At 51.7% G+C, this 24,106-nt stretch overlaps 1 protein-coding gene across 1 annotated transcript in view; it reads right to left on the bottom strand.

Moving 5' to 3' along the window:
• Nucleotides 1-24,106, bottom strand: part of BCAS3 (BCAS3 microtubule associated cell migration factor) — a 557,971-nt gene that overhangs the window by 1,379 nt on the left and 532,486 nt on the right. The window contains exons 25-26 of the mRNA XM_037494441.2: nucleotides 21,177-21,344; nucleotides 11,043-11,108 (exon numbers count right to left, since the gene is read on the bottom strand). Coding sequence (XP_037350338.2) covers nucleotides 11,043-11,108; nucleotides 21,177-21,344 — 234 coding nt within the window. The remainder of the gene's footprint in view (nucleotides 1-11,042; nucleotides 11,109-21,176; nucleotides 21,345-24,106) is intronic.

Genomic DNA, 24,106 nt, shown 5'->3' with positions numbered 1-24,106 from the left:
TGACGATGGTCCTCATCTCCAAGAGATACGGTTGCCCTTTTGGGCCCGACCCTGGAATAAGTGAAGAGTTATCTAGATATGACCAGAAAACAAAGCAGGTGGCTTCTGTGTGGGCTCCCTTCTTCCTTGTTCATTCGTCAGTCTCACCTTAATTTGGAGAGTGTAGGCCACTGAATCAAGAGAGGGAGAGGACAGGAAGGCAAAGAATAGACCCTGGGATTTCTATAGGGACACCTCAGACCCCAAGAAAGCTCCTTCTACTCCCTTCTTTCCCCACAAGCAAGTCAAGGAGTTTGTGGGAGATCTCAGAGGCCCCTTTTGATTTCACAGGCCCTTGCCTTCATGCACAGCCATCCCGGCACTAGGGGGCGCTGAGAGCAGGAGAGAGGCACACCAGCAGTAGCAAGAAAAGCAGGGGCTTCCTCAGGTTCTGGACTCCAGGCCCAAGGAAGAAAGCCCCAGGTGAAGGAGCAGGAAAGAGCAATAGTATGGGGGAAGTTAAGCCCCTTTCCCGACCTGGGGGACAGGCCCCCAAATGTTGCAAAGTGCCAACACATCCACACTGCCAGGAAGCTGAGACCGGAGCCGGGGACCAAGCGCCGCCCCGCAACTGCCCCTTGGAGGAGGCCCACAGCAAACCCCTCAGCAGCCGCAGTGACCCCACCCCTTGATCCTGAGTGGGGACACCTCATGCCATCATACGACAGTGCAGGGACGTTGCCAGGGGGATTTACAAGATGAGTTTGCTGCTCCAGGGGCCAGGTAGAGCCTGAGTTGCCCTGCTCGTATTTTCTCTTCACAATTAGGCCTGGGGTAAGATGGAGGGGGGGCTGCTCCCTTGCACCCATATCCCAGGTGACTGAGTTCATCTCCCTTAGGTCTCCCTCAACCTCTTCCCTTCTCTCCATTTCCACTACCATTGCCCTGGTTAGGCCTGCACTTCCTGTGTGGAGAATTTTAAGAACTCCTGATTAGTCTCCTGCCCTCCAGACTCCCCTCTCCAGCTCACTGGGATCGCAACCCAAAGCGGTCAGTCTAGAGCGCAAAGCTCATCTCCCTTTTCCTTTGCTTAAAAACATGCATCGACTCCTAGTGATTCTCAGAATAAGGTCTAAACACAGCACCACAAAACAGCCTTCCGTGACCTGCCTCCCAGACCTCACTGTTGTCACCTGTGATTGGATTACAGGAGCCAAAGTAATGAACGTGGGGAGTTTTGGGGTCTCTCCAGGCTGCTTTCAGCCTCTGGACCTGTGCTCATGCGACTCCTCGACTGAAAAGCCCTCACAGGCTCCCTCGGCCCCCAGAACACCTACTCATCTTCCAAAGCTTAGCAAGAGCATCCCCTCCTCCTGTTGCCATGGCAGAGCCGGCCAGGCCCCACAGCGCTCTGTGCTGACTCCTGCCCGGCCCCTACCACTGTGCTGCCTGCTCCTGTGAGCCCCCATCCAGGTGCAGAGCCCTTCGGGAGCCACTTCTGTGCCTTCGCTACAGTGCTAACCACAGGGCCTGGAGAATAGCTGGTGCTCAAAAAACATTTCTTGAATGAATGAATGAATGAATGAGTGAATGAATGATGTGGTAAGGGAAGGCGGGGCTTCTCGTCCAGCATGGACAGTCGAAGAACCAGAGGCCTGGCTGTGCCTGGGCACTTCTGTCAAATCCCTTTTCTTCGCTGAGACCCAACAATGTGTGTGTGGGAAGTGGACGTGGAGGAGGGGTGCACACACGTTCCCCCCATCTACTCATCCCAGCTGCCCGGCCCTAGGAGCAAGCAGCAAACGGAAATGTGTGGCCTTACCTTCCTCCATCCCGAACACATGCTTTGTTACTGTTGTGTTGCTCACGGGCGCTGGGCTGTTGGCATTGTTTTTTTTTTCCTTTTTTTTTCCCTTTTGAAAAGAAAAGCATTGAGGAATCTTTTTGGAAAAGATATGGACAACGATCGAGAAGTACACTGATCTCTGCAAGCAGGTGGAGAGGGAGTAAGGAGATGTGGGGTGTCACACTGGGAGGGGGGTAAGCTTGCAGCAGAATTCTCCAGTCATGGGGACAGTGTCATGCATGTGTAGGGGGACCAACCGGCCTTGAGGGTTCCCGAGATGAAACAGCTGTGATGGAGCGGAGCCCCCTTCAGCGTGGGAGTGAGGGCAGGGGAGCCACACACGGAGCATGGGAGCAGCTTTGGGAAGGGACAGAAAGGGGCCTCTGGCCCATGCAGTGCCGGAGGGCACCCCATGCAGGCGGGTTGCAGGGAGAGGGAGAAGAGACAGACAGGCTGCAGAGGTTTCAGGGATACCTCCAACCTTTTGACTCAGTGGTCCAGCTTTTGGTCGCCACCCTTCTCCCCCACTCCCGAGACCCCCAGGGATGGCTCTCCTGCAGCCAAGACGGACTTGTTGGCAAAGTTCTCCAGAAACTTGCCCAGGTCGCAGAAGACAGAGCTGGGGGCTGTATGTGTGTGTTTTGGGGGGAGACTAAGACGCATCCCCAGGCCTCCTTCCCCCACAGTGAAAGTAAGGAGAAGCTGGCTCTAAAAGAGGCTGTTCTCTAGGCCTCGGAGCAGAGAAGGGGATGAGGAGTAGCTCCCAGTTAGTGGCTGGGTTGAGGAGATCATCTTATTGTGACTTCACATTCTCTTGGGAAGTGGGTGCTGGTCTCCCTGGCCTGCAAAACTGAGCAGGAGTATGAAGTCACCAGCCCTGGTTATGCAGTGCCCCAGAGAGGGGACTGGCCCCGAATGGAGACGGTAACCACCCCAGGCTGCACTAGGAGTGCCTGGCTCCCAGTGTCCACCTCTGGCTTTCTCCACTCATCCCCCCTGGCTCTTATTGGAAAATGGGCCTGCTACCCTCAGCTGCCCCTCTATGCTGTGGGTCAAGATGGGCAAGTCGCAGGGGGCCAGGGGGCCAACAGAATGCATAGCAGCTGAGCGGGAAGAGCCTTGTCTCTGACTAAACAAGTGAAGGAAGGAGAAGGCTGCATCCTCATATTGCCCCAATTTGGTGTGCAGCCCAGAAAACGTTACGGGTGTCCGAGGGGCCAGGGAGAGCTGGCTGCTCTTGTCAGGGAGCAGTGGCCCCGGCTCCCTGGTGTGTATGCCAAGGGGGCCTTGGGGGGACTTCTCCATCTAGGCGTGACACAGGAGCGTGGCCGCCTGTGATCATCACTCCATTCCTGGGCTGGGCCCAGGGGAATGAGGGAGCCAAGCCTGCACTGGCTTGCTCCTCTGTCACCCCTGCCGGCCTCACCCCACAGCAAGGTACCCTGCCCTTTGGCAAAGGCAGGAGCAGCAGAAACTGGCTCTTAGGAGCTGTGGGTGGGCTCTGATGGGCAGAGGAGTGCTTCCCTAGGGGAGAGGCAAAGGATGGAAGCACCGGGGACTCACACGGCACCAGAGTTGGCTGGGGGGACAGGACAGGAAGACTCCCCCCAACCCAGGTACTTTGCCCTCTGAAGCACTGGTTTCCAAGGCTGCGTCATCCACAGGTTGTCTGCGGGCCTGTCTGCTCTCCTAGATCCAGAGCCTCCCCTCCTGCAAGGCTGCCTCACACCTGACAAGACAGGGACTCTGGGGACAGCCTGGACGGAGGCCTCCTTTCACACAACCTTCGCTTTACAAGCACCGTGGTGTTAGTTCCCCCAGCCTGCAGGGGAGGGGTGAAAGGCTGAGGACTCAGGGCTGAAGTGAGGCTTGGGGAAGGATGGGGAAGCCGAGCTGGGCAGGGAGCCCCAGGAGTGAAGTCTTACTTTGGCTTTGACCTTCTCCAGGCTGGAGGGCAGTGGGAGTGGCTGGGTGAGCAGAGACCGCAAGGGAAGCCCCTTTGAATTTTGGGGAGGCAGTGGAGGAGGTGGTTACTCTGGAGAGCCCAAGTCTCAGGACTCGGAGGCTGGTTTCTGGGATCCAGCAGAGTCAACAAGGGCAGTGTGTGTGTGTGTGTGTGTGTGTGTGTGTGTCCACATGTACACACTTGCTTGGGAGCAGAGTGCCTCAGACCCCTTGATCAGCCCCCAGGGCAGCCCTGGCACTTTCCCCACTACAAAAGGACCAGCATCTACTGCCCAGCCTCTCTGGTGGGCTCCAAGACTGCAGCCGGCCTTGCCCTGCACACTTAGAGACTCATGGTGCTGTTCATTAAAGGGATTAGCAGAGCACTTTTATGGGTCCTGGCTGCAGCCACACACCCCAGTCCCAAGCTAACCACCCAAGAGGCCTCGTGGGAATAGGATTAGACTTCAGGGTTGAGTCATACCGCCCACTTCCGGGCAGTAGAAGGGAGACTGCTCCCTTTCCCCACTCCCTGGTGGTACTGGCGGGGCGGGGGGTGGGGGGGCGAGACAGTGGACGGATGGGTCTGTCCAGGTTGAGGCGGTGGAGTGTGAGGAGCACAGACTGTGGCCTCTTGCTATCTGGGAGAGTTTGGGCCAGTAACCCAGCATCTCTGTGCCTCAGTCTGTGCATACGAGGATTACAATGTCTGTTACACAGTGTGGTTGTAAGAATTAAATAATGCATGGTGAGTGCATCACAAAGTGCTTAGAGCCTCCAGTTAGCAAATGTGAGTCCTATTATTGTTGCAACTGCGTTAGTGTTTGTGATTACCCATAGGACCTCAGCGGCACCACATCTTCCCACCCACATAGGTGTCTCTGCCATCCAGGCCCCCACCAGCTCACCCTCCACTGGAGCTTGGGACGGATTCTTTCTTTTTAATCAAGAAATGGCCCAGCAGAGGAAGATGGCAGATATGTGTTTACAGCTTTTCATTTCCCTCCTTGCCTCTTTGTAAATACCCTCTTCAAGCTGGAAAATAAATTTCCAACCCTGTTGACATGCATTGATTTTTCCCTTCTGCATCCACAGTTCTCCCCCATCAGCAGGGCCTGGGTTAAGGTCCTTCCCTGAGTTGGGCTCAGTGGCACCTCAGGGGAGGCGGCCCCAGAGCACAGAGCAGCCAGCCAAACACCACATCTTGCCTGGTGCCTGACTCAGAGGAGGCTGGCAAACAGAAACAATTTGATACCCTTCTGCTAGGAGGGTTCATGGCGGCGAGTGGAGACTATGGCAGGGGAGGGGGACAGTGTATGTCACATCTTCCCTGGAGGAGATATATGGGGGAGGGGCCAAGGGGACCAGGGACTGCTGCAAGTTCAGCAAATGCGTTCAGGTGTGGTCTGCCCAAGCCGTCAGCTTTGTCAGCAAGGGGCCTGTCCATAGGCCTGGAACCAACTATGCAAACTAGACTTGGAGAAAGAGGGGCTAAGGAGCTTGATGTATCCTCCAGGGCTCAGCAGGATTAACAGCTTCCTGGTGGTGGAACCCAGAGAGATGGCCCCAGTACAATTAGGAGGTGATCCTGGCAGACACAGCTATGGGCTGCTTCTCTTACACCAGTCATAGGCCTGGAAACTACTGCTCTCTTCTTCAGAGTATGGCTGAGGCAAGTGGAGGTCTGTTCAGGGAGATAGAGATCGAGTTGGTTGAGAATACTTCTGGAAATCCAGACAGCCCAGTCAGAGACCACACTCCGGGCTGGAGCCAGTCTCAGCCCCAAGGCACTTTCTAGGAGGTTAAAAGGGCAGCAGTTAAAGGAGGCCATGTTTTTCTTCATACTCAGACACACACACCTTCCAGTCTGCCCATGCCTTCCCTCTGCCACCCTTTCTAAGCTCCACCCTACAGGTTTCTCTCACCCTCTGGCAACTCCCTCAGGCTTCAGAATTTACCGAGATGCCAACAGGTCAGGATCCTCTCTCTCCACCATCTTGGGAGGATGGTGGTTGGGGGAGACTGAGAAAGTACCACCTATCTCCTCTGGCAGGGCTTTTTTTTGTTCCTTCACAGGTACATTTGTGGAAGGAAGGAGGGCAGCTTCTAGAAGTTGAGGGGCTGAGGATGAAACAGCTCCTCCGTACTCAGATAAGAATGGTAACTCGGGCGATGGAAGGAGAGAATAGATGAGAAGCAGGGCTAACTCTGGCCTGTATGTTTGGACCAAACATCTCTGTCTGAGCACAGAGCCCCAGCCACTGATGCCATACACTTCTGGTGATCTTGCTGCCCACACAGCTTGGTGTTTCGGAGAGCCCACGCCATCAGCTCAAGGGCCATGGCCCGTGGGAAGGCACACGACTTCCTACCTGCCTGGAGTCTCTTAATCCACAAGGCTCACTCCCACAAATATGCTTTCATTCCTCCTGTTTCTGATCCCCACAGGTAATGAGACCCAGAATAAGGCCAAAGCCATATGACCTGCCCAGTTCCCACTCATCAGTTCCAAAAACAAGGGCAATTATTTGGTGCCCTTGGCTCTGGCAAACTTAAACTGCTTCCCTAGGCTACTGAGGCCACATACAGGAGTCTAATAACTTCAGCAGGGTCAGTGGGGGTGGGGGCGGGCCCTGAGACCCGCATGGATAGCCACTGGCTCCTGGAAGGATAAAGTCAGGACCAATACCTAGAATGAGCTCTCTATTCCTTAGCTTCCACCCAGAAAACTGGGAAAAAGCACATCGCGTTTCTTCCCCATCTTACCTTCCCTCAGGTAGTCAAGGAGAAAGGCTCTCAGGCCTCTGGAACCCTATTCATGATGGCAGGCCCATGTGGCCCTTATCATGAGGTAGGGAAACAGGGGTAGGCTGAATTTCCTAATTCTTGGTGGGCTAGGGCCAGGGGCGTGATGACAGAAGATGAGGATGCTGGAATGTTGGGGAAGGAAGAATAAAAGTAGAAAAGAGTGAGGCCTGTGGAATGGGAGGACTCAGAAGGGAGGGCCCATGTTCAAAAGGAGGAAGTTAACAGCTTCCTCCACTGCCTCTCGGAGGGAGTCCATGGTGTCTGTATTGGGGGGAGTGAGAAGAACATTCAAGTTTCAGGTAGAGCAACTCAAGCCCCCCCCATCTCCAAGCTCTGATCCTTTCAGCTTTTGAACAGCTGATGAGCAATTACAGTAGGTGGGCTATTAGCCAGAGGGGCGCTGACCTGCCTGGGGACTGAAGCCTTTCCCCAGCTCCCTCCAACAACAGCCAGAGCACACCGATCCTAGGCAGGGAAAGAACCAGAAAGGCTGCCACACGCCATACCCAGGAAATCCCCATGGTACCCAAGTCTTTCCAAGTCCTTTGAAGTCTTGGCTTCAAAGAAGAGAGCAGGATCCCCCACCCGGACCACCTTGACCGGCACCCCATTGCCGGTGATCCTCTCAATGCTACTCATCAGTATAACTTTAACCCTGACCGAGGCAGGCCATGTCCTGTCACAACGTGTTACACACGGGACAACAAAGGCTAAGCTGACCTGGCTCACGTTTCCCTGGTTTTGAGGAATTTGCTAAATCTGGCTGAAGCCATGCCTAAGATCAGCCAGATGTAGGAGCAGCCCCAAGCGGAAAATCTCCGTGGATGGCAAGAAGGAGGGGTACTGGCGTAGGAGGCTGAGAATTTGTTCTAGCCTCAGTTCTGCCGCAGACGTGCTGAATGACCTGAGCAAGTCACTTCACTTCTCATCTGCTTCATCATCTGTCAGACAGGCGGAGGGGGCTGCGCTGGCAACCTCCCTGGGTGTGTGTGGCTCCAAAGACAAGGGTGTGATGGGGCTTTAAGAAGCAGAACACGCATGGACCACGTGGGAGAGAACACTATTACTGCAGTGTGTCCTGGTTAGAGAATCAGCTCAAGGGCTTCCCTGGTGGTGCAAGGGGTTAAGCACCGCACTGTGAAGCTATCTGCAGCCTCTGCAGCATGAGTTCGATCCCCAGCTAGGGAGCTACCCACATGGTGCAGCAGACCTCTCCTGTCTTGCCTGCTGCTCCCCTCAGCAGTGTATTTCAGTCGGTCTGCCTGCTCTGTTCCCCATTCTGTCTCTGGTGAATCCTCTCACCCCCCGCACCTCTGGCCTGTACCCCAGTTCTTGTATGTATAAATAAATAAATTAAAAAAAAAAAAAAGGAAAATCATCTTAGCTGTCTCTGGGGTCTTCATCAGGCACAAGGGCACAAGTGCCCTCACAGCAGGGCCTGAAATGCCCTTTGCAGCTCCAGTGTTGGGCGTGAAACTGGGAACCTAAGCAGATGCCATGTAAGGTAGCCTCAGGGCTGGGCAGCACTGAGACGTATCTTTGGGGGCAGAGAATGCCCGCCCTGGGGCTGTGATGACTTCTTGGCGTGTGCTCTGCATGTGGGACGGGTGTGGGTGCTAACACAGGCCCTGCAAACATGCCCACTCAGCATGACTGGGGAATGGAGCCAGGCCTTGGAACTCTCCTACAGAGCCAGGTGCCCAGCAGCTGGCTTTGACCCGTCTATCTCCTCAAGTCCAGCTTCAAAGCTTGGCAGACATGATCGAGCTTCCAGCGGGGTCTCCCTGAGCTGCCCTCTAGGGCTCCAGAGCACGGGGGCCTGCAGACCATGGAGAGACGCTGCAGCTTGAATGCGGCTGGCCTGCCAGACCAGAGCCACATATGGTTCTCATTCAAATGTCCAAACGTAATTAAATTCTCTACAATGCAGCGGAAGAGTTTGGTAAGATGTGGCTTTCCCCCCCTTTCCATCAAGGTTAAGAAATCACAGGCTCTCACACCACTGGAGACCCATTCTCCTCCCTGCCATTGCTGTATCCTGCTCTGCAGAGGCCATGGCCTGGGCCTGTGTGCGATGCAGAGAGCCCCATCCACCTTCTCTGTTTCCCCTGAGATGGTGACCAGCTGAGGCCGGAGCAGCAGGCTTGAGACTGAGCAAGTTACTGTGGATTGGGCAGGGCCGGGAGGTAAGCGGCCCGAGGAGACAGCTGCCACCCCGGGCTCACCTCAGTGACACACTGGGGTCCTCTGTCCACTGCCTAGATATGGAGGTATCTTGCAACCCCCTCCTTGCTGTTCCTCACATTAGGAAGCACTTGAGCATCATGATTCTGGAGCCTCTGGCCTGGCCTTCTGGCCCCTCTGTGGGAAAGGAGCTTGAGGCCATCCCCCCTGCACCTCTTACCTCTCTACTTGCATCCTCTGGACCACCCCACGGAGGAACCCTGCCCCCAGCCTTCCCCCACGCACAAAGGAGGGGAGTCATGAGCAATGCTGGCAGAATGAAGGAGGCCAGGAGCAGCATCTGAGCCCTCTCAGGGGGTCCCTGGGACCTTCATTTCCCACAGGGCTGCTGCTCCCTTGTGGCCTGTCAGGGCACTGAATGGATTAATGGTCAACAAGGGTCAAGGTGCAATCTTGGAGGAGAGAGAGGGAGTCCTGCTCCAGAAAGATGACCCATGAAAGATGCCTCTCTTTGGCTTCCCATTCAGGATTTCCCTGAATTAAAGCGGAACATCCCCTCTTTCCTTCCCAACTGGGTTGCATCAGTTATGGCCCCAAACTAAGGGGTTTATGACTTGCAAGGCAGTGGGTTCCCTTCCACTTCCTCTATGTCAATCTCTAATCACTATGGCACAAGATTTATGGGCATTTATGAAAATATGTTGGGGTATTTTTTCTTTTTGAAACAAATTGTCCTGCAAGTTGATGACTTCTAGTGAGTGTGGGAGCTATCAAGACGCAGACAGGGCCTGGGGAAGGGATAACCAGGTTGGGGGTGGAATGTTCTAGATTAAACAGAGTGGTGACAACCATCTTCCTACCCCTGCTGCTCATGAACCCATCCATCACCCTAACAGGAGAGAAATGACCAGCAGCTCTGTGGTGAGATGAGGCCCCTCTTACAGACTGCTGGCCAGTCCCCTGTGCGAGCCCTCCATCGCGCCCACCGGCAACCGTTTTGGGGAGCTAGAACCACACTCAGGTGCAAGTGGCATTTCCAAGTCAAAGAATGCTCACCCTTGTGTGTGTGTGAACATGCATTTGCACGCACACACACACACATGCACACATGCACACATACACGTTGGTGTGAGCCAACCAAGGCCAGCCTCACTATCTTGGTTCTACATAGGAACGATTTTGTGTATTTGTTTCCAGATGGTAGACTTTAGTTTAGTAATGGATTTAACTTAATTTCTTGGTGGCGTTAGTGCCAAGGCCATGTGTCTGGTGTCTTTATGAGTGAAGAAGGTTTATGAAAAGGGCTGTCATTCTTGGCCCAGTTGTCCTAGGCCAAGCCCAGCAAAGAGAATGAGGGTGGGCCTACGTCTCTGTTGCCCCAGTAGGCTTCCAGCCCATGCTCTCGAACCCATGCTCCACCGCCCGGAGAGACACACAGGTCTCCATTAATGGCTGCAGTGCCGCTTGTCCAGATGAAAAAGCGGGGCGGATACTGGGTATGTCTTTGTGCTCTGTTCACAGACTGGCTGCTGGTGCCGGGGCTCTATTCATTATTCAATTCAGCTAGCTCAGACGAGCCTTTCCATTTGCTCCTCCAGGAGGAATAACAAATCTAGAAATGCAATTCCACTTTGGTGTATTAAGATATTGATTTGCCTGTCGAGTGGAAGTGCATTTGTTCTGTCAGTCCTCCTGTGGGCAGGAAGGGGTTAACCAAATGTTTATCACAAGGCTGGCTTCAGAGTTGAAAGTAATGTGATCAGTAATGAATTTTGTGTTACATTAGGTTGTATAAATGGACAGACAAGCGCAGACAACAAGTGGCCAGGAGTCGGGGCTAATCTAATGATGTAAAAATAGAGACAGCACCAATTATACTAGGGGCCAGCTCCAGGCTCCTGCAGGGACTGCAAATGAATAGGTACAAATCAAATTACTCACTAATAGACGCACTACAAGAGGGGCAGTCAATGGTAAATGCATTAGAGCCTAGTGACCTCTCTGCTCTGCACAGCAGAATCCGAAAATTTGACTTCCATCTTAAAAGAGGGGGGCAGGGAGATGGTTTCAAAGAAACTCTTGTTGGGTGAAGAATGGCAACTACTCCTCATCCCAAGCCAGTCCTTTGCCAGAAGGTACCTCCTGTCCAAGCTGACCTCTTGCCCTCACTCCAATGCCTCCTGAAGCCTGAGCCCCAGGGGGTAGGAGGGCAACCTCTTGAGGCACGAAAAGAGCAGTGGGACAAAGCCTTGCATGTGGCCAAAGACAGGAGGTTACATACCAACACACTTCACAGCCACGTGTCTCTCGGGGGTGGTGGTTTTTACTGCTACATCAAGGGCTGTGTCTGTATTGAAAATAAAATATTTCTTTAAAGAGGATGGCAACATGGAGCTTTCGATCAGAGGGAACTTAGATCAGAGGCAGTGGGTATCAAAATCGGGGGTTGACCACTGAGAACATGGCCAGGGGTGTTCACGGTCTGCTCCCAGCCCGGCACACTGAGGGGTCCCAGCTGCCTCACTAGCCAAGACCAGTGTCCTCTTTCCCTCTGTCCTCCTCCTACCGAGTGCCTGGCGCATGGGGCTGGAGCAGGGAAGGTGGGAGAGGTCAAGCCAGCATCGTGGGTAGCCCCTCAGGGCTTTCTTCCTCCTCTCCAGTTCCATGGACATAGAAACCAGGCCCGAAGTCCAAAGCTGCTTGGCACTGTGACCGGGCTGCTTAGAGAAGGATCATGAATACGTGCTCGAATGCATGGATCATACGCTCTTGTTCAACTCTCAGTGGCTTGGGGGATGAATAAAGTATGAAACCAAAGAATCTCCAAGCCTTCCAAGGATGCAGCCCGTGCCCGGATGGAGGTGGAGCCCTGCAGGCTTAGCCCACTTTCCCCCCCGCCCCCACCCCGAAGGTCAGCACCAGTCACAGGCATCAAAGAGGAGATGGCACGTCCATCTCGGCCAACTGGAGCCTGGAGCGGATGGGAGCGGGCCAGTAAAATGAGCACAGGGGGCACAGAGTGGAAAAAGTCATCCTAAACAAATGAAGCAACTGGCTGTCGGCTCTCCTCAAACTCAATTAAGCACGGAGGGGTGGAATCGAAGTTATCAACTACACTAAATAAAACATGTTGTGGGGGGACATGGGGGAGGTCGGTGCAAGCTGGTACTGGGGGACTTGTCAGCAAATAAAAAAATGTCCTATGTAGGTCCCCAGGGCAGGGTTGGGATAGCAAGTGAAGTGAGCAGGGAGAAATCCCAATGTGAGAGGTAGAACGGATGATTCGGGAAGGGTATTCCAAAATGCTTCCTTCTGTTAAATCCAGTCAGAGTGGCATGGCTTGGTACAGAGCTCTCTTTCGCTTTAAAGCTGAGGCTCTGGGTTGCTAAAGGGTCAGAAGGTCATTTCCAACTTTCATTTTCTATATGTATGTGTGTGTGTGGCTCTTCCTCTGTTATCAGCCATCAGACCGAGTGGGTGGTCTGTACACTGCAGACTATCTTCTGAGGCGGCAGAGGGGCAGAGGCAGGGACAGAAAGGAAAGATGGGTATTTAACCATCCATGACTGGGTTCAACTTTGTACAGATCTCACACCTCACAGAAAGGTCAGCGGTTAAAGGTGAATTCTCTGGCATTGAAGAAAGAACAGAGAGAAATCCTCCCTTTTGTTAACCATTTACCTATGTTAATATCTGCAGAGGAAGGCCCTGGTCTGGGGGTCCAGAAGCCCTCCCCCACCCTTTGCCCCACCTTGTATATTTTCTGCCGCAACTCTTGCTTCCACATTGGAGCAATGCCTGGAGTGGACTCTCTCTGCAGGTTCACCAGTGAGGTTGTACTAGGAATCAGCATGATTTGGTTAAAGAAATGTGAGAAATGTGTGCCTGACTTTCTGAGCTGTAAGCTCCCATAAAGGTCTGCTTCTGCTTGGGGGCAGAGGAGGGTGTGTGTGTGTGTGTGTGTGTGTGTGTGTGTGTGTGTGTGTGTGAGAGAGAGAGAGAGAGAGAGAGAGAGAGAGAGAGAGAGAGAGAGAACACTACATCAACTCAGATTAGAAATTGCATAAAAAACTGAGAAGTGTACCTAATCGACACAATAATTCTTCCCAATGCTGCCAGCTTTCATTTACCTCTAAGGAGCCACACAAACCCCATCTAGTCATTCAACAAACACTAACTGGGACTCAGCTTGGCTCTTGTCCCAGTGCTAGATGCTGTGCAGGGAGAAGGCTAGTCCAAAGAACTGGAATTGGGTTAAGAGAAGCAGTATGTGTAGTATAAGTGAGAGAGTAGCCGAGGGGACCACCGGAGCTGATTCCTTCCAAGACGTGGGAATTGTCATTAATGGGAATGCGCCATTACTAATTAGTGGAAAAGGCAACACACAGGACATATGCCAAGGGCCAAGGCTCCAGCAAGTCGGTGATGCAGAAGTTCGGAGGACAGAGAGAGGGTGTTCGGCAGCGTGGTCAGGGAGTGGCTCAGGGGCATGAGCTTTATCTACAAAGGTGACCGGGCAGAGGGGACAGGCAGCGGGCACTTTAACAGAACCAGGTGGGCAGGGCGCAGGGTGGTTTTGACAGGCAAGGATGTCTGCAGGAAGGTGGTGGCAGTGAAATATGAATCAGAAGTGGAGAGCAGGTGAAAGGAAGGTGAGAAAAGCTTGTAGGAGACTCTCCTGCCAGTGGAAAGCAGCTAGCAACAGGCCATCTGACACTGCAGGACACAAATAGAAGTATCGCAGCAAGGAGGCTGTGCTGTCAGCTGTGGGCCCGGCCACTCTGAGTAGGGAAACAGGACGACATGAGAACCCCCTTCTTCTTCTGGGGGATGCCACTTATTTTGAGGAAAGGGTGGGAAGCAATTGATATGCCCTTGGGACCAGGTGAGCCTGAAGGGGTCAGCAGGACGGGACACTCTTCCTAGATACCTCCTTATCACCCCACATCTTTTAGTTTGAGCTAACTTTCAAGGTCTTGTTCTCCCTCCATGCAGATGGGAGGCGCATCCAGCCGGGGGTATTTCTATGGGAGTGTGGAGTCTTTTACCACAGAAGCCGTCTGGGAGGGAGGGAGGGAGATGACACAGTTGCTGGGCACAGCGGGCAGGGGCACAGAAGGCGCAGGAGGCAGGGGCTGGCTGCGTTCACTGGGGGGCGTCCCCCGTGGGGTGCAAGAGGAAGACACGGAGCAGAGGGGGAGAGGAAACTGCCTAAGGTCACAGGCTTCTCTCCTTGCTTGAGGACTCCCAAATGCTGCTGAAAAGAAAAACAAACATTCTCCCCAAAGGCAGTAGCTGGGTACTGGGAAGTGAGAGGACGCTCAGCTTTGACCTTTCCTACCAGCGGAAAGTAGCTAGGAACAGGCCATCTGACACTGAAGGACGCAAATAGCAACACCAACACGGCCGTGCCTGCTGCGGCCACCCCTGGCCCCAGCCTCACCGGCTGCAGCTGCTCCCTTCCACCCCGACCAGGGGTGTCTGTGACCTATCAGTCACTGGACTCTAAGTCTGGGTGTTCCTTACCGTTGTGGGGGTTTACTCTCTTCCCCCCACCCTCGGTCACTATGGCATCTGTGACTGGAGAGTCTGTAGATTTGGCTTCACAGCCTGGAAAGACCACGGCCTGTGAGCAGGGCAATAATCAGCACCTCCGCTTGGTGCAGCTCAGTCAGGTGGGCCTGAGTGGGTAGCTCAGGCGGGTAGCAGCCAGAGAGGATCAGAACCCCAGTTCAGCACTGTTGCTCCTCCAGGGCTTTCATCTCTATGAGGCCAGGAACCACAGAGGTGCCTAAATGAGCCTGCCTGCTGCAAACTCAGAGAGAATGTGCAGCCCACCAAGGAGGCTTGTCAGAGAACACACAGAGCATCTTGTAAAGCACTGTAGGACAAGGAAGAATCTGTGACTGATGGTGCAAAGTAGGACCGAAGCGACTAGCAGAGCCACTCAGCTGACAGTGTGTGCCGAGGAGCCAGAGACCATGAGGAGAGGGGACAGTTTCGGAGCAGCAGACAAGCGGAGCTGTCTCTCAGGACTGCCCAATATGAGCCTTTGGCCAGGAAGCCAGACCTGAGGCAGAAGCAATGATGACGTGAGACTGTCCAATGAGATGAGAACTCCCTTCCTCTTGAGAAGCCCCGCCCTTCTTGAGAAAGTGAAATAGGGTCCAGCAGATTGAGGAGTTGAATTAAGACATGAGGGGAAAAAAAGACTAAAGATTGGATCTAAAGGCAGCCACACTGGTCAGTGTGGAGAGGAGAGGTCATCTTACTCTCAGGAGACCCAGGGATTGTAATCCTTCTGAGGTGTTTGGAGAGAATATCATTTTGACTCATGCAGAGCCTGAAGGGAGATGAGAAGATTCCATGGAAAGATCAAACCAGTGTGGGTGTTCTGAAGGGCGGGCAATGGGAGCAGGAGCCAGACTGCACGAAAAGCAGCATCTTTGGCCCGTTGACCCTGGGTTTGCTTAAGGTAGAAACAGGGTGGTTACCTCAGGTCCCAGACAGGAGGCTCACCCTTCATTTAGAATTAGAAAATCTCAAGATTGGGCAAGGAAATTTAGAGATCCCATAGAGCACCCACAAATGTCCCTTCTCCAGCCTCCTGGGATGACACAACTCGCTTCCTATTTCCAAGGCTTTGCAGGGAATCAGGCCCCAGGAACCAGCTACCCCTGGCTCTGGACTGGGAAAAGTTCTCCCCTCTGAGCCATAGATTTTTTTTTTTTTATCCATGGAATGGATAATTCTAGCAACTGCTACCTCTTCTGGAATGTTGGCAAAGTCCAATGTGATCAACTAGTCTCTTATAATGAATGCTGATAATCCAATTATTTCCTTTGAATAAGGAGTTGGCCAGAGAGTAGGGATGTCTAAAATTTAAGAGAATTAATTCACTGCCTCCATGGCTGCAGTCATTGTCCCCTGATCATGCGGTACTAATATGACCCTTATAGAAAATACAGCCCTAGCACAAAAATCTTCCAAGGAGGAGTTCTAAGGTCCCTTAGAAGAGTTAATCCTAGAGGTACACATCTGGTCAACTTCAGCAACATAACTAGAATATATGGAAAATTTAATTCTACGGTCCTGAAATGAAAATGTTATTAATGTACACACAAGTACATACACACACACACACACACTTTTGCAAAACATAGGCAATCAACGGATATGTGTTCATTGACTTATTGAATATTCCCGTGACCATTTTAAAAACTGCGTGTGATGTTAAAAATGTGCTTTTCATGTTAAGTAGGAAAAAAAAAAGGCACAGTCCTTTCACTGAGGAAAAGCAGGTTCTGACAAATCTTTGGAAGCGTTTTAGTTAATAATAATCTCCAGGCCTTTTCTGCTGAGTAATTGACATACATATAGGAAAACTCAGAGGATTTAGCAGAATAATCTGGAGCACTGGATTTTATAGTGTAGACTGGAATTTGCTGATTTATTATGATATCAATTTAGCATGTAAGGACCACATTTGGGAAAAAAAAAAAAAGTGAACGTACTAGAATGCACCGTCCATTATATTGTTTGGTGAAAGTTTTGTATAGGTGGTTAAGAAGGATATGTATTTGCGACAGAGGGTAAGAGGCAAAGATTTTCTTATGATCTCCAGGAGTAACTGCTTCTGGGCTAGAATGGACTCTGTTAAAGGAGATGATAGGCAGAAAAAAATGAGGCCTCTTTTCTACCTGTAGCGCTGTGACTGTAAAGAATGAAACCATCACCAGCCCTGCAGGAAGCCACATGGGAAGGAAATCTTCATGAGAAGGAAGAGACAGTCCCTCTTGACCTTGACAGCTGCCTTAGTGAGCTCTTAAAAGTCAACAGCAGCAAAAGGAGGCTGCCTGCAAGACAGACGTGTCAAGAACATGTTAAACAGCCATTCAGGACCTGGGGCCCAGACCTGGGAATTGTGTTGTTGGATGTGGAAGAAAGCAAAAAAGAAAAACAAGGTTTAGTTGAAGAGTGGTTGAAAATGAAAATGTACTTAACATGTATCCAGGTGTCTATTAAAAAATTTTTTTGGTATTAGATTATATCTTTACCTAGATACAAAACAAGTCGGGGAAGTCAATGTTTTGCTTATTTAAGAAATTCTGTTTTTCTAGAAAAGGCAATATTGAAAGGAATGTCTGGTAAGCAGGAATTAGTCAAGTTATTTTGTGGGGGGTGATGGAGCGGGGGCTGTGGGAGACAGCATTCCAGGCAGAGGGAGAAGTATGTGCAGAGGCCTGGCAGGCAGACAGAGCACGTGTGCTTAGGGACCCTCCGGGGAGTTCAGCTTGGCTGGAGTTTGTACAGAGCGGTAAGCGAGGAGACGGGTGGCGGCGCTGGTCTAGAAGGGCTCTGCGCACCATGAGACGGGGGAGCCTGGAGAAGGACCAGGCTGGGGCACAGGACTCAGTTTGGGCCACGTGGAAATGTTGGTAGGTGATGGGATAAATGGTTCTGGAGATGTGGGGAGAAAGGCAACTTGGAGATTATTTGGAAAGTCAGTTTATGGAGTGTAATCGAGGCCACAGAACAGACTGCTCTGTACTGATGGAGGGAGAATAGGAGAGGGCCAAGCTAGGGTCTTCAGAAATAAATTTAAGGCTGACAGAGAAAGAAAACCCAGAGAAGGGGCTGAGAGTAGCCAGAGGCAGAAGAGAATCCAGGAGAGTGCGGTGAGACAGGAGCCGCAGGGAGAGCACTTCCAGAAGGCAGGGCATGGTTCCAGGAAGAGTGGAGGTACAGCCCAGACGTGCAGTGGCCGGGAGCAGCACAGCTGCAGGGGGTCAGGCTGGGTGCAGGACTGCTCCTCCCCTCCACAGGGGGCAGAGGAGAAGGCAGTTGCCGGGACATTTAGGGCCTGGGTGCAGGAAACCAATAATGATGATGAATGACAACCATTTTCTCTCAGGGGGAGAGACGAAATGGCGGGTATGAGATGTGAAAACAGGAACATTTGAAAAAGTATCCATGAGGAAGGAAAGAGAATGATTCAGGATGACGGGATGAGCTTGTGCACCATACTAAATCAATAGCAAAAGCTGGGGGGAAATAAAAAAATACAAACTCAAGGAGGACCCAGGACTTGGGGCATCTCTAAAATAATGAAAACAGGTGAGAAGTGACAGCAGCAAGCAGAACTGCTGCGGAACTGCTAACTTCTTGGCTGAATGTAGAATTTACTCATTCAGTAAACAGTAAACTGTGCACCTACTATGTGCCAGACACTGTTCTAGGCACTGGATTCTGCTGCAAAAGGTGAATGCAAACTGAGAACAGGAGAAGGGGGCACTGGAAAATGGAGAAGGCTGTCAGGGCTCACTGGGGAGCAGAGACCATGAACTTGCAGAGGCACCAATCTGAACAATTTGTGATTTTTCTTCGGCAAGCTAAGTCTAAGAACAGAGCTGAACTGACTTCCATTTGGACTTTTGTTGAATGGGGACAACAGAAAGGTAGCAGGGGCAAAGGGTGTAATAGTAAGAAAACAGTTCAGCCAGCTCTGGTAGGGTTGACCATGCAAATCGCACATGTGACCAAAAATAGACTAATTGGGCAGTGGCCCTGACAGAAGACAGAGCTAACATCTGTTCATAGGTTAACCATGTTTTAAAACAGACCTCAAACTTGAGTAAGCATAGACATCTTATTAAAATTCGGGTGCTGATTTGGTAGGGCTGGGTGGGGCCTGAAACGCTGCATTTCTAACCAGCTCCCAGATATAGATGGGGCTGCTGGTTTCCAGTTATGGTTTCAAAGGGTTTGCTGGGGACAGCTGATTTGTCCTGTGGTATAGCTGGCTAGTGGGGTGCTAGAGCTAGTTGTCTGTTACATTCCCAGGAATTCTGTTAGCAGACTGACATCCTGGTTGATAGCTTGAATTTTTACACCATAGAAATGCACAAATGCTACCCATCAGGTGAATGAGTGGGTAAACATTTGCCAGTACATCCCTGGCTAACCCTGTGTAATGGTGAGGCTTTGCTACATAATGGGCTTCAGTGTCAGGGAGTTTGAGAGTCTGCCTCATTCACACTGATAAGGAGGCATCGTCCGGTGGCTTTACCAAATGAAGTGCCTGCTGGGAGGCATGAAAGGACTCGATCCTCTCTGTGCAGGACAGTACCTGGCACTGGCAAACACTGGATGTCCCCTATCTGTATGTCCTGTGAGCCACCCAGACAAGCAGGGTCTTGGGAAGAGAGAGAGGGACCAAGAGACTGCTTTGGGCGAAGGGTGACTTGTTGGAATTTCTCATCCACATTGAACTGAATTTCTCTGGCTGCCTCTGGCGTGGTGCGTACCTTCGAGATCATGGGAGGCACCACCAGCTGCTACTTTAGCTGGAGTTGTAAAAAGCGAAAGCGATTCTCAACAACAGCAGAGAGAAGCAGGTTAACTTCCGTAATATCTGCTTGACTTACTGGCTTGTAAAATGGAGGTGGATTAAAAACAAAAACATACATTTAATGTGGCCAGAGAAAATCAAATGAATCCCTTTTGGTGGTAGTTTGGAGAGGAAAACAAACTCCTTCGGTTCAAAAAAAAGGTGTCTCAGGTTTTCTGACCCGTAGATCATGCAGCTTTAATTTCCTTTCCCTCTTTTTTAATTTCAGAAACTGCTTAAGGTCACAAAGACTTTTCTGAATCCCTCAGCTGTCTGGCAGATGAATTGCTGCCAGTTTTGCTCAGGTTACTAACTTGTCTGTGCCAGGGTGAAGTTCCCCAAATCTGACTGAATGCACCTTCAAATGTGTTTTCCGGAATAAACTCAGGTGCTCCAAGGAGCTTCTGAAAAAGGTGACCGGAGCAGAGAGCTGACCCGGGGTGGTGGCATTAGTACCAGGACACCACTGAACACCACTGGAAGGCGGTGTCCTGGGGATGGAATTTGGTGGTGCCAGGCCCAGGCTTATGTGAGCCCAAATTGGCCAAGAGCACCTGAAGCACAGGGGAAAGGCTGAACTCCTAGTCAGGTTCAGAAAAGGCAAAGCCTTCCTCCTTGAGGACAACTTCCAGGGAAGATGGGGTCAGAGCTTCTCGTTTCTACATCCAGGTGGAGAACGGTGGCATGGACAGCTGTGCACATGTGTGGGCTCGTGGGAGTGGGACGTGGCTGGCTGCATTTCCAAGGTTTGCTTCTCCTTTCTTTCCAGAGCAGAAAGGAGTGTGATGGGGGTCTGGTCCTGAGAGATGGCCTGATAAGGCACTTCTGCATCTCTAGCCACAGACCTTCTCTCCCTGTCCTGCATCCATTCTGTCCATTTGCCAATTATTACGCAGGCTCTATGGGAGGCATGAAGCTAGAGCTGTGGAGACAGCGGTGAGTATAATATATCTCTGTCTTCTTAGTGTGGGAACAGAGGGATTGACATGAGATGGAGAAAAAAAGAGAGAAAAGCTTAACTGCTAAAACCAAGTATCTAAAGGATTCAGAGCATCTGCGGAGAGGTGAGACTATGTGATGATGCAGCGTTCCAAGCCTTGCCTGAAATGCTTTGATTCTAAAATCTTGCTGGTCTTGATTCCTGCCCCCAGGTTGAAAGGTGCTTGTCCCTGGGGCTCTCTCTCCAGGTCGGAGCAGGGACGGAGAGTTCACAGTGAAGACTAACAGTCTCATGGTCTTGAGAGCACTCTGGCAAGCAATAGAGGGAGGGCCTGCAGCCAGGATCCCTCCACCCAGTACAAAGTTCCCGTTGACCTCAGAGAGCTGGGAAGAGGCCTGTAGGGGCGGTCTCAGGCAAAAAGGCAGGGCAAGCATAGCCACTCACACACAGATATCTAGAATAAAGAGGTGCTTTGGAAAAGAGAGGCAGGCTCTGCTGTAATTGTGTGGAGATGGAAGGACTATGGTCTTTCGTGTGTGAATGTGTGCGCACGTGTACACCTGCCTGCCTGGGACAGGGCTCGCTCCCATCTAAGGATGTCTTCTGATTGCTCTCTGGATGTAAGAGGCCAGGCCCCAGCGGTTAGGCCTTCTCAGAGCCAAGAGTGCAAGGGCAAAAACATCAGGCTTGTTTCCTCCCAGGTTGGCAGGCCCCACAGCCACTGGCCAATTTATAAAGTCTCAAGCATGGTGGAAGGTAGGCTGCCTGAGGACTCAATGCCTTTGGGCTGCTGAAGACCTGGGGAGGCCCCAAGGTTGTCCCTCCCCTGGGAGAGTCATGCTGGGGGCATTTATACAAAACCACTGTGTTTATCACGGCACTTTTGTATGCAGTATTCTATACAGGCAGGGTCAGTTCCCCTGGGAACTCCCCTTTACACAGGGCTCCCCCAAACAGGAGACTTCCCAAATAGACAGCAATCACAGCAGTTAAAGCCAACACACATCCTCTTCTGCCACAGAAGCTCCATACCAACAGGTGCCAGTCAGGCCCCTCTCAGGTTAGGAGTCTGTGGCTGCTTTTACCTGTTCCAGGGCCCACGACGTCCCGGCTGGGCGACTCGGCCATGGCGTCGGCGAGCCGCTCCCGCAGGCCCTCCTCCGTGTGCTCCATGGAGGCCATGTGCCGTAGCCCGAAACCCTCAGGCCAGCTCCCACACACCTCCAGCAGGGTCACGCTCCGGTCAAAGGTACCTGCAGCACACACGGCACATCTGACAGTGAGTCCACAGCGGTGAGAGCAGGCTGTGCTTCTGTCTGCCCACCACCAACTCCCCTCCCTGCCCAGCCTCCTCCTCGGGGCAGAGGAAGGAGAGCGCCCCATGGCACATGTAGTTGTAGGGCAGAGTGAGCAGCTGTGCCCCCGGAGCAGAATGTAGCCCTCCAGGTCCTCAGACAGTGGTGTTTCAACTGTTTTCTGAGGAGCCAGCTGGCTCCTCTAAAGTCTTCAGGACTGCTTCAAAACACCTCTACTTTTCTCTGATAAAACAGACTCCACCTAAAAATTCACTTCACAAAGGATTTAGATAGCTTAACTTAAAAACAACAACACCAAAAAAAAAAAAAAAAAAAAAAACCCAAAAAAAACAAACCCCAAGCAAACAAAACAGGCATTCCAAGCCCCTCTGCTCTATAATCTATACCAAACCTCATTTCACAGTTGACTCTCAGGCCCAAGACCCAACAGCAAGTTTGTGGTAGATTTGGCTCAAGTGCTCACATCTCCTGGTGCCTCAGTCTAGAACTCAGGTTTCGCGGCTCCACAGCTAGTATCCCAGCTGCCCGAGGACATGCACCCAACTCGGGCACCATTTGGGGGGGATGCTAGCAGGGGAGTTCAGCGATAGTATCTTCAGCCAGGATCTTTCCTTATTCTGAAGCTGCTCCCTGATTCTAAAAGGAACATGGTGTTCTGCTGAATGCCAAGATTAGATTTTGCATGCAAGATCACTTCAAAGTCCAAATTTAAATTATTCTACTTTATTATACAGCAAGTCTTCTGTGAAAGCTTATTTCATCTACTCTCTCTTGGAAGGAGATTATAGTCATGCTCTGTTGCTTTAAGCACATACCATTTCCCCAGTGATTAGGTAACTGAATCCACCGCATTTATTGGGCTTGGTTCCTGCCAGCACCAGGAAGATGGGGAAAAAAATGCAAATGCCAATGTTTCCCAAAGTTAAAAGTAAGCGCGACACACACTCTTTATCAGGCCTTGCTTCTCCTCTTTGATCAGCCGTCAGAAACTATCTTTCCTAGGCAGCCAGGACTGGGCAGCATCAGTGCACACTCTCTGCCACTGACAGGTGGTAATAGAGAGGGTGCGAGGCCCAGCCCCGGCAGGCGGCCCTGCCTCTGATAATGGCCGAAGCATTGAGGTGATAACCGTTAGTAAACACTCCGACAGTGGGTGACTCCATACATCAGCAAAGAGGGCCAGATAATCCTGAGATCTCTTGACTAGACAAAGGCCCTTGGCCAGCCTGCCGGGATTTATATGTGTGGCAAGGGTCACTACTGGCTCCTGAATGTCATCAGCCAAGTTTGGCTTTGATTTATCTCTTGCCTAATTGTAGGGTAGATTTCTGGCGCTGGGAGCACGGGCAGCATCTACAGATGCATCTCCCATGAAGAGGCCCACCTTGGGAGTGGGTGGCTGGGGGTCAGCTTGTCAGACAGGACTCAGGAGTAGGAAGCTGCCCTAAATCTGGGGGGCCAGGTGCTGGGTAGTGGGGGTGTGGTGCAGAGTATCAGCCCTGGGGTCACGCACTGGCAGTGCCAAGCCCAGAGAAAACACCTGACCAACATTAGCAACAACTCAAAGGTACCTAGTCCCCAAGGACACACAGGGACTGATAACCTAAGCCAAGGTTTTGATTCTGCAATCCAGTCACTAAGTGATGTGAGACAAGTCTCTCTATCATCTTTTTCCATCTCTGAAGTGGAGTTAATAACTTTTGCCCCATCTCAAAGGAGTAAAGAGCTTATGCAAGGGTCCTGCCAGGAATATGCGCTTTCCTCTGGTGCTGCCCCACTCTCAGTTGACAAGATCAAGAGCGAGAGCCTCATTGGTTTTCTGCAGGGTCTGCCTGGGACATCTGTGCATAGCGATTTCCAGAAGCTCTTTCTCCCTGTATCCTCAGGGCAGAGGCGGCAGCTTTCTTATGAACAGAGATAACCTGGAGCCTGGGGAATGGAAGGGAGCAGGGCGCCTGTAGAAAGGCACTCCACACACTACACTTAGAGATCAGGGCAGGTAAGGCAATAGCAGGTCAAGGGGATGTCAGAATTTCAGTTTCCAGGAGAAAAACAAAAAAATCCAGGAAGATATTATAGCAAGAAGAACTCATGGAAGAGGGAGGAATGGGCCCGAGAGAGATGATGAAGGCCACAGGAGTATGTAATACTTTTAGGGACGAAGGAACAGGACAGAGGGGGAGAGTCATGAGCTACCTGGACTTCAATATCGACTCCAGCACATATTAGCTGCATGGCTCTGGGCAAGTTCTTTGCTTTCTGAGCCTCTGAGTCCTCATCCATAAAAAGGGAAAGGATCTAACCCTGCAGGACTATGGTGAGGATTGCAGTGGTGAGAGGTAAGCTCATGCGGAACCCATTACCGCTCTGCACACACTGGGTCCGCGCACGTAGAGCTTGACAGTGACTCACATGTGTGACTTTGTGCTACTTGAGACATTGTTGCAAATTTTGATGACCACAATGATCCTGAGAAGTAGGATGGGTACTACCCCAATTTATAGAGGAGGTGCTGGAAGCTCAGAGAGGTGCAATGGCTTGCCCAACAGTCTCTGAGTGACAGATCTGGAACACGGGCTCCTAATACTAGCTTGGGGCTCATTTGATCGGCTCACACACTGCTTCCCTTCACCGCAGGGAGGGGGGTAACTTCTCCGCACTGGAGAATTGTTACATGGAGAAATCATCTCTATTTTTCC

Source organism: Talpa occidentalis, unplaced genomic scaffold (assembly GCF_014898055.3).
Source record: "Talpa occidentalis isolate TD23 unplaced genomic scaffold, MPIMG_talOcc4v2.1 talOcc4.7, whole genome shotgun sequence".
Taxonomy (NCBI): Eukaryota; Metazoa; Chordata; class Mammalia; order Eulipotyphla; family Talpidae; genus Talpa; species Talpa occidentalis.
This window is presented reverse-complemented; position numbering and strand designations above follow the sequence as displayed.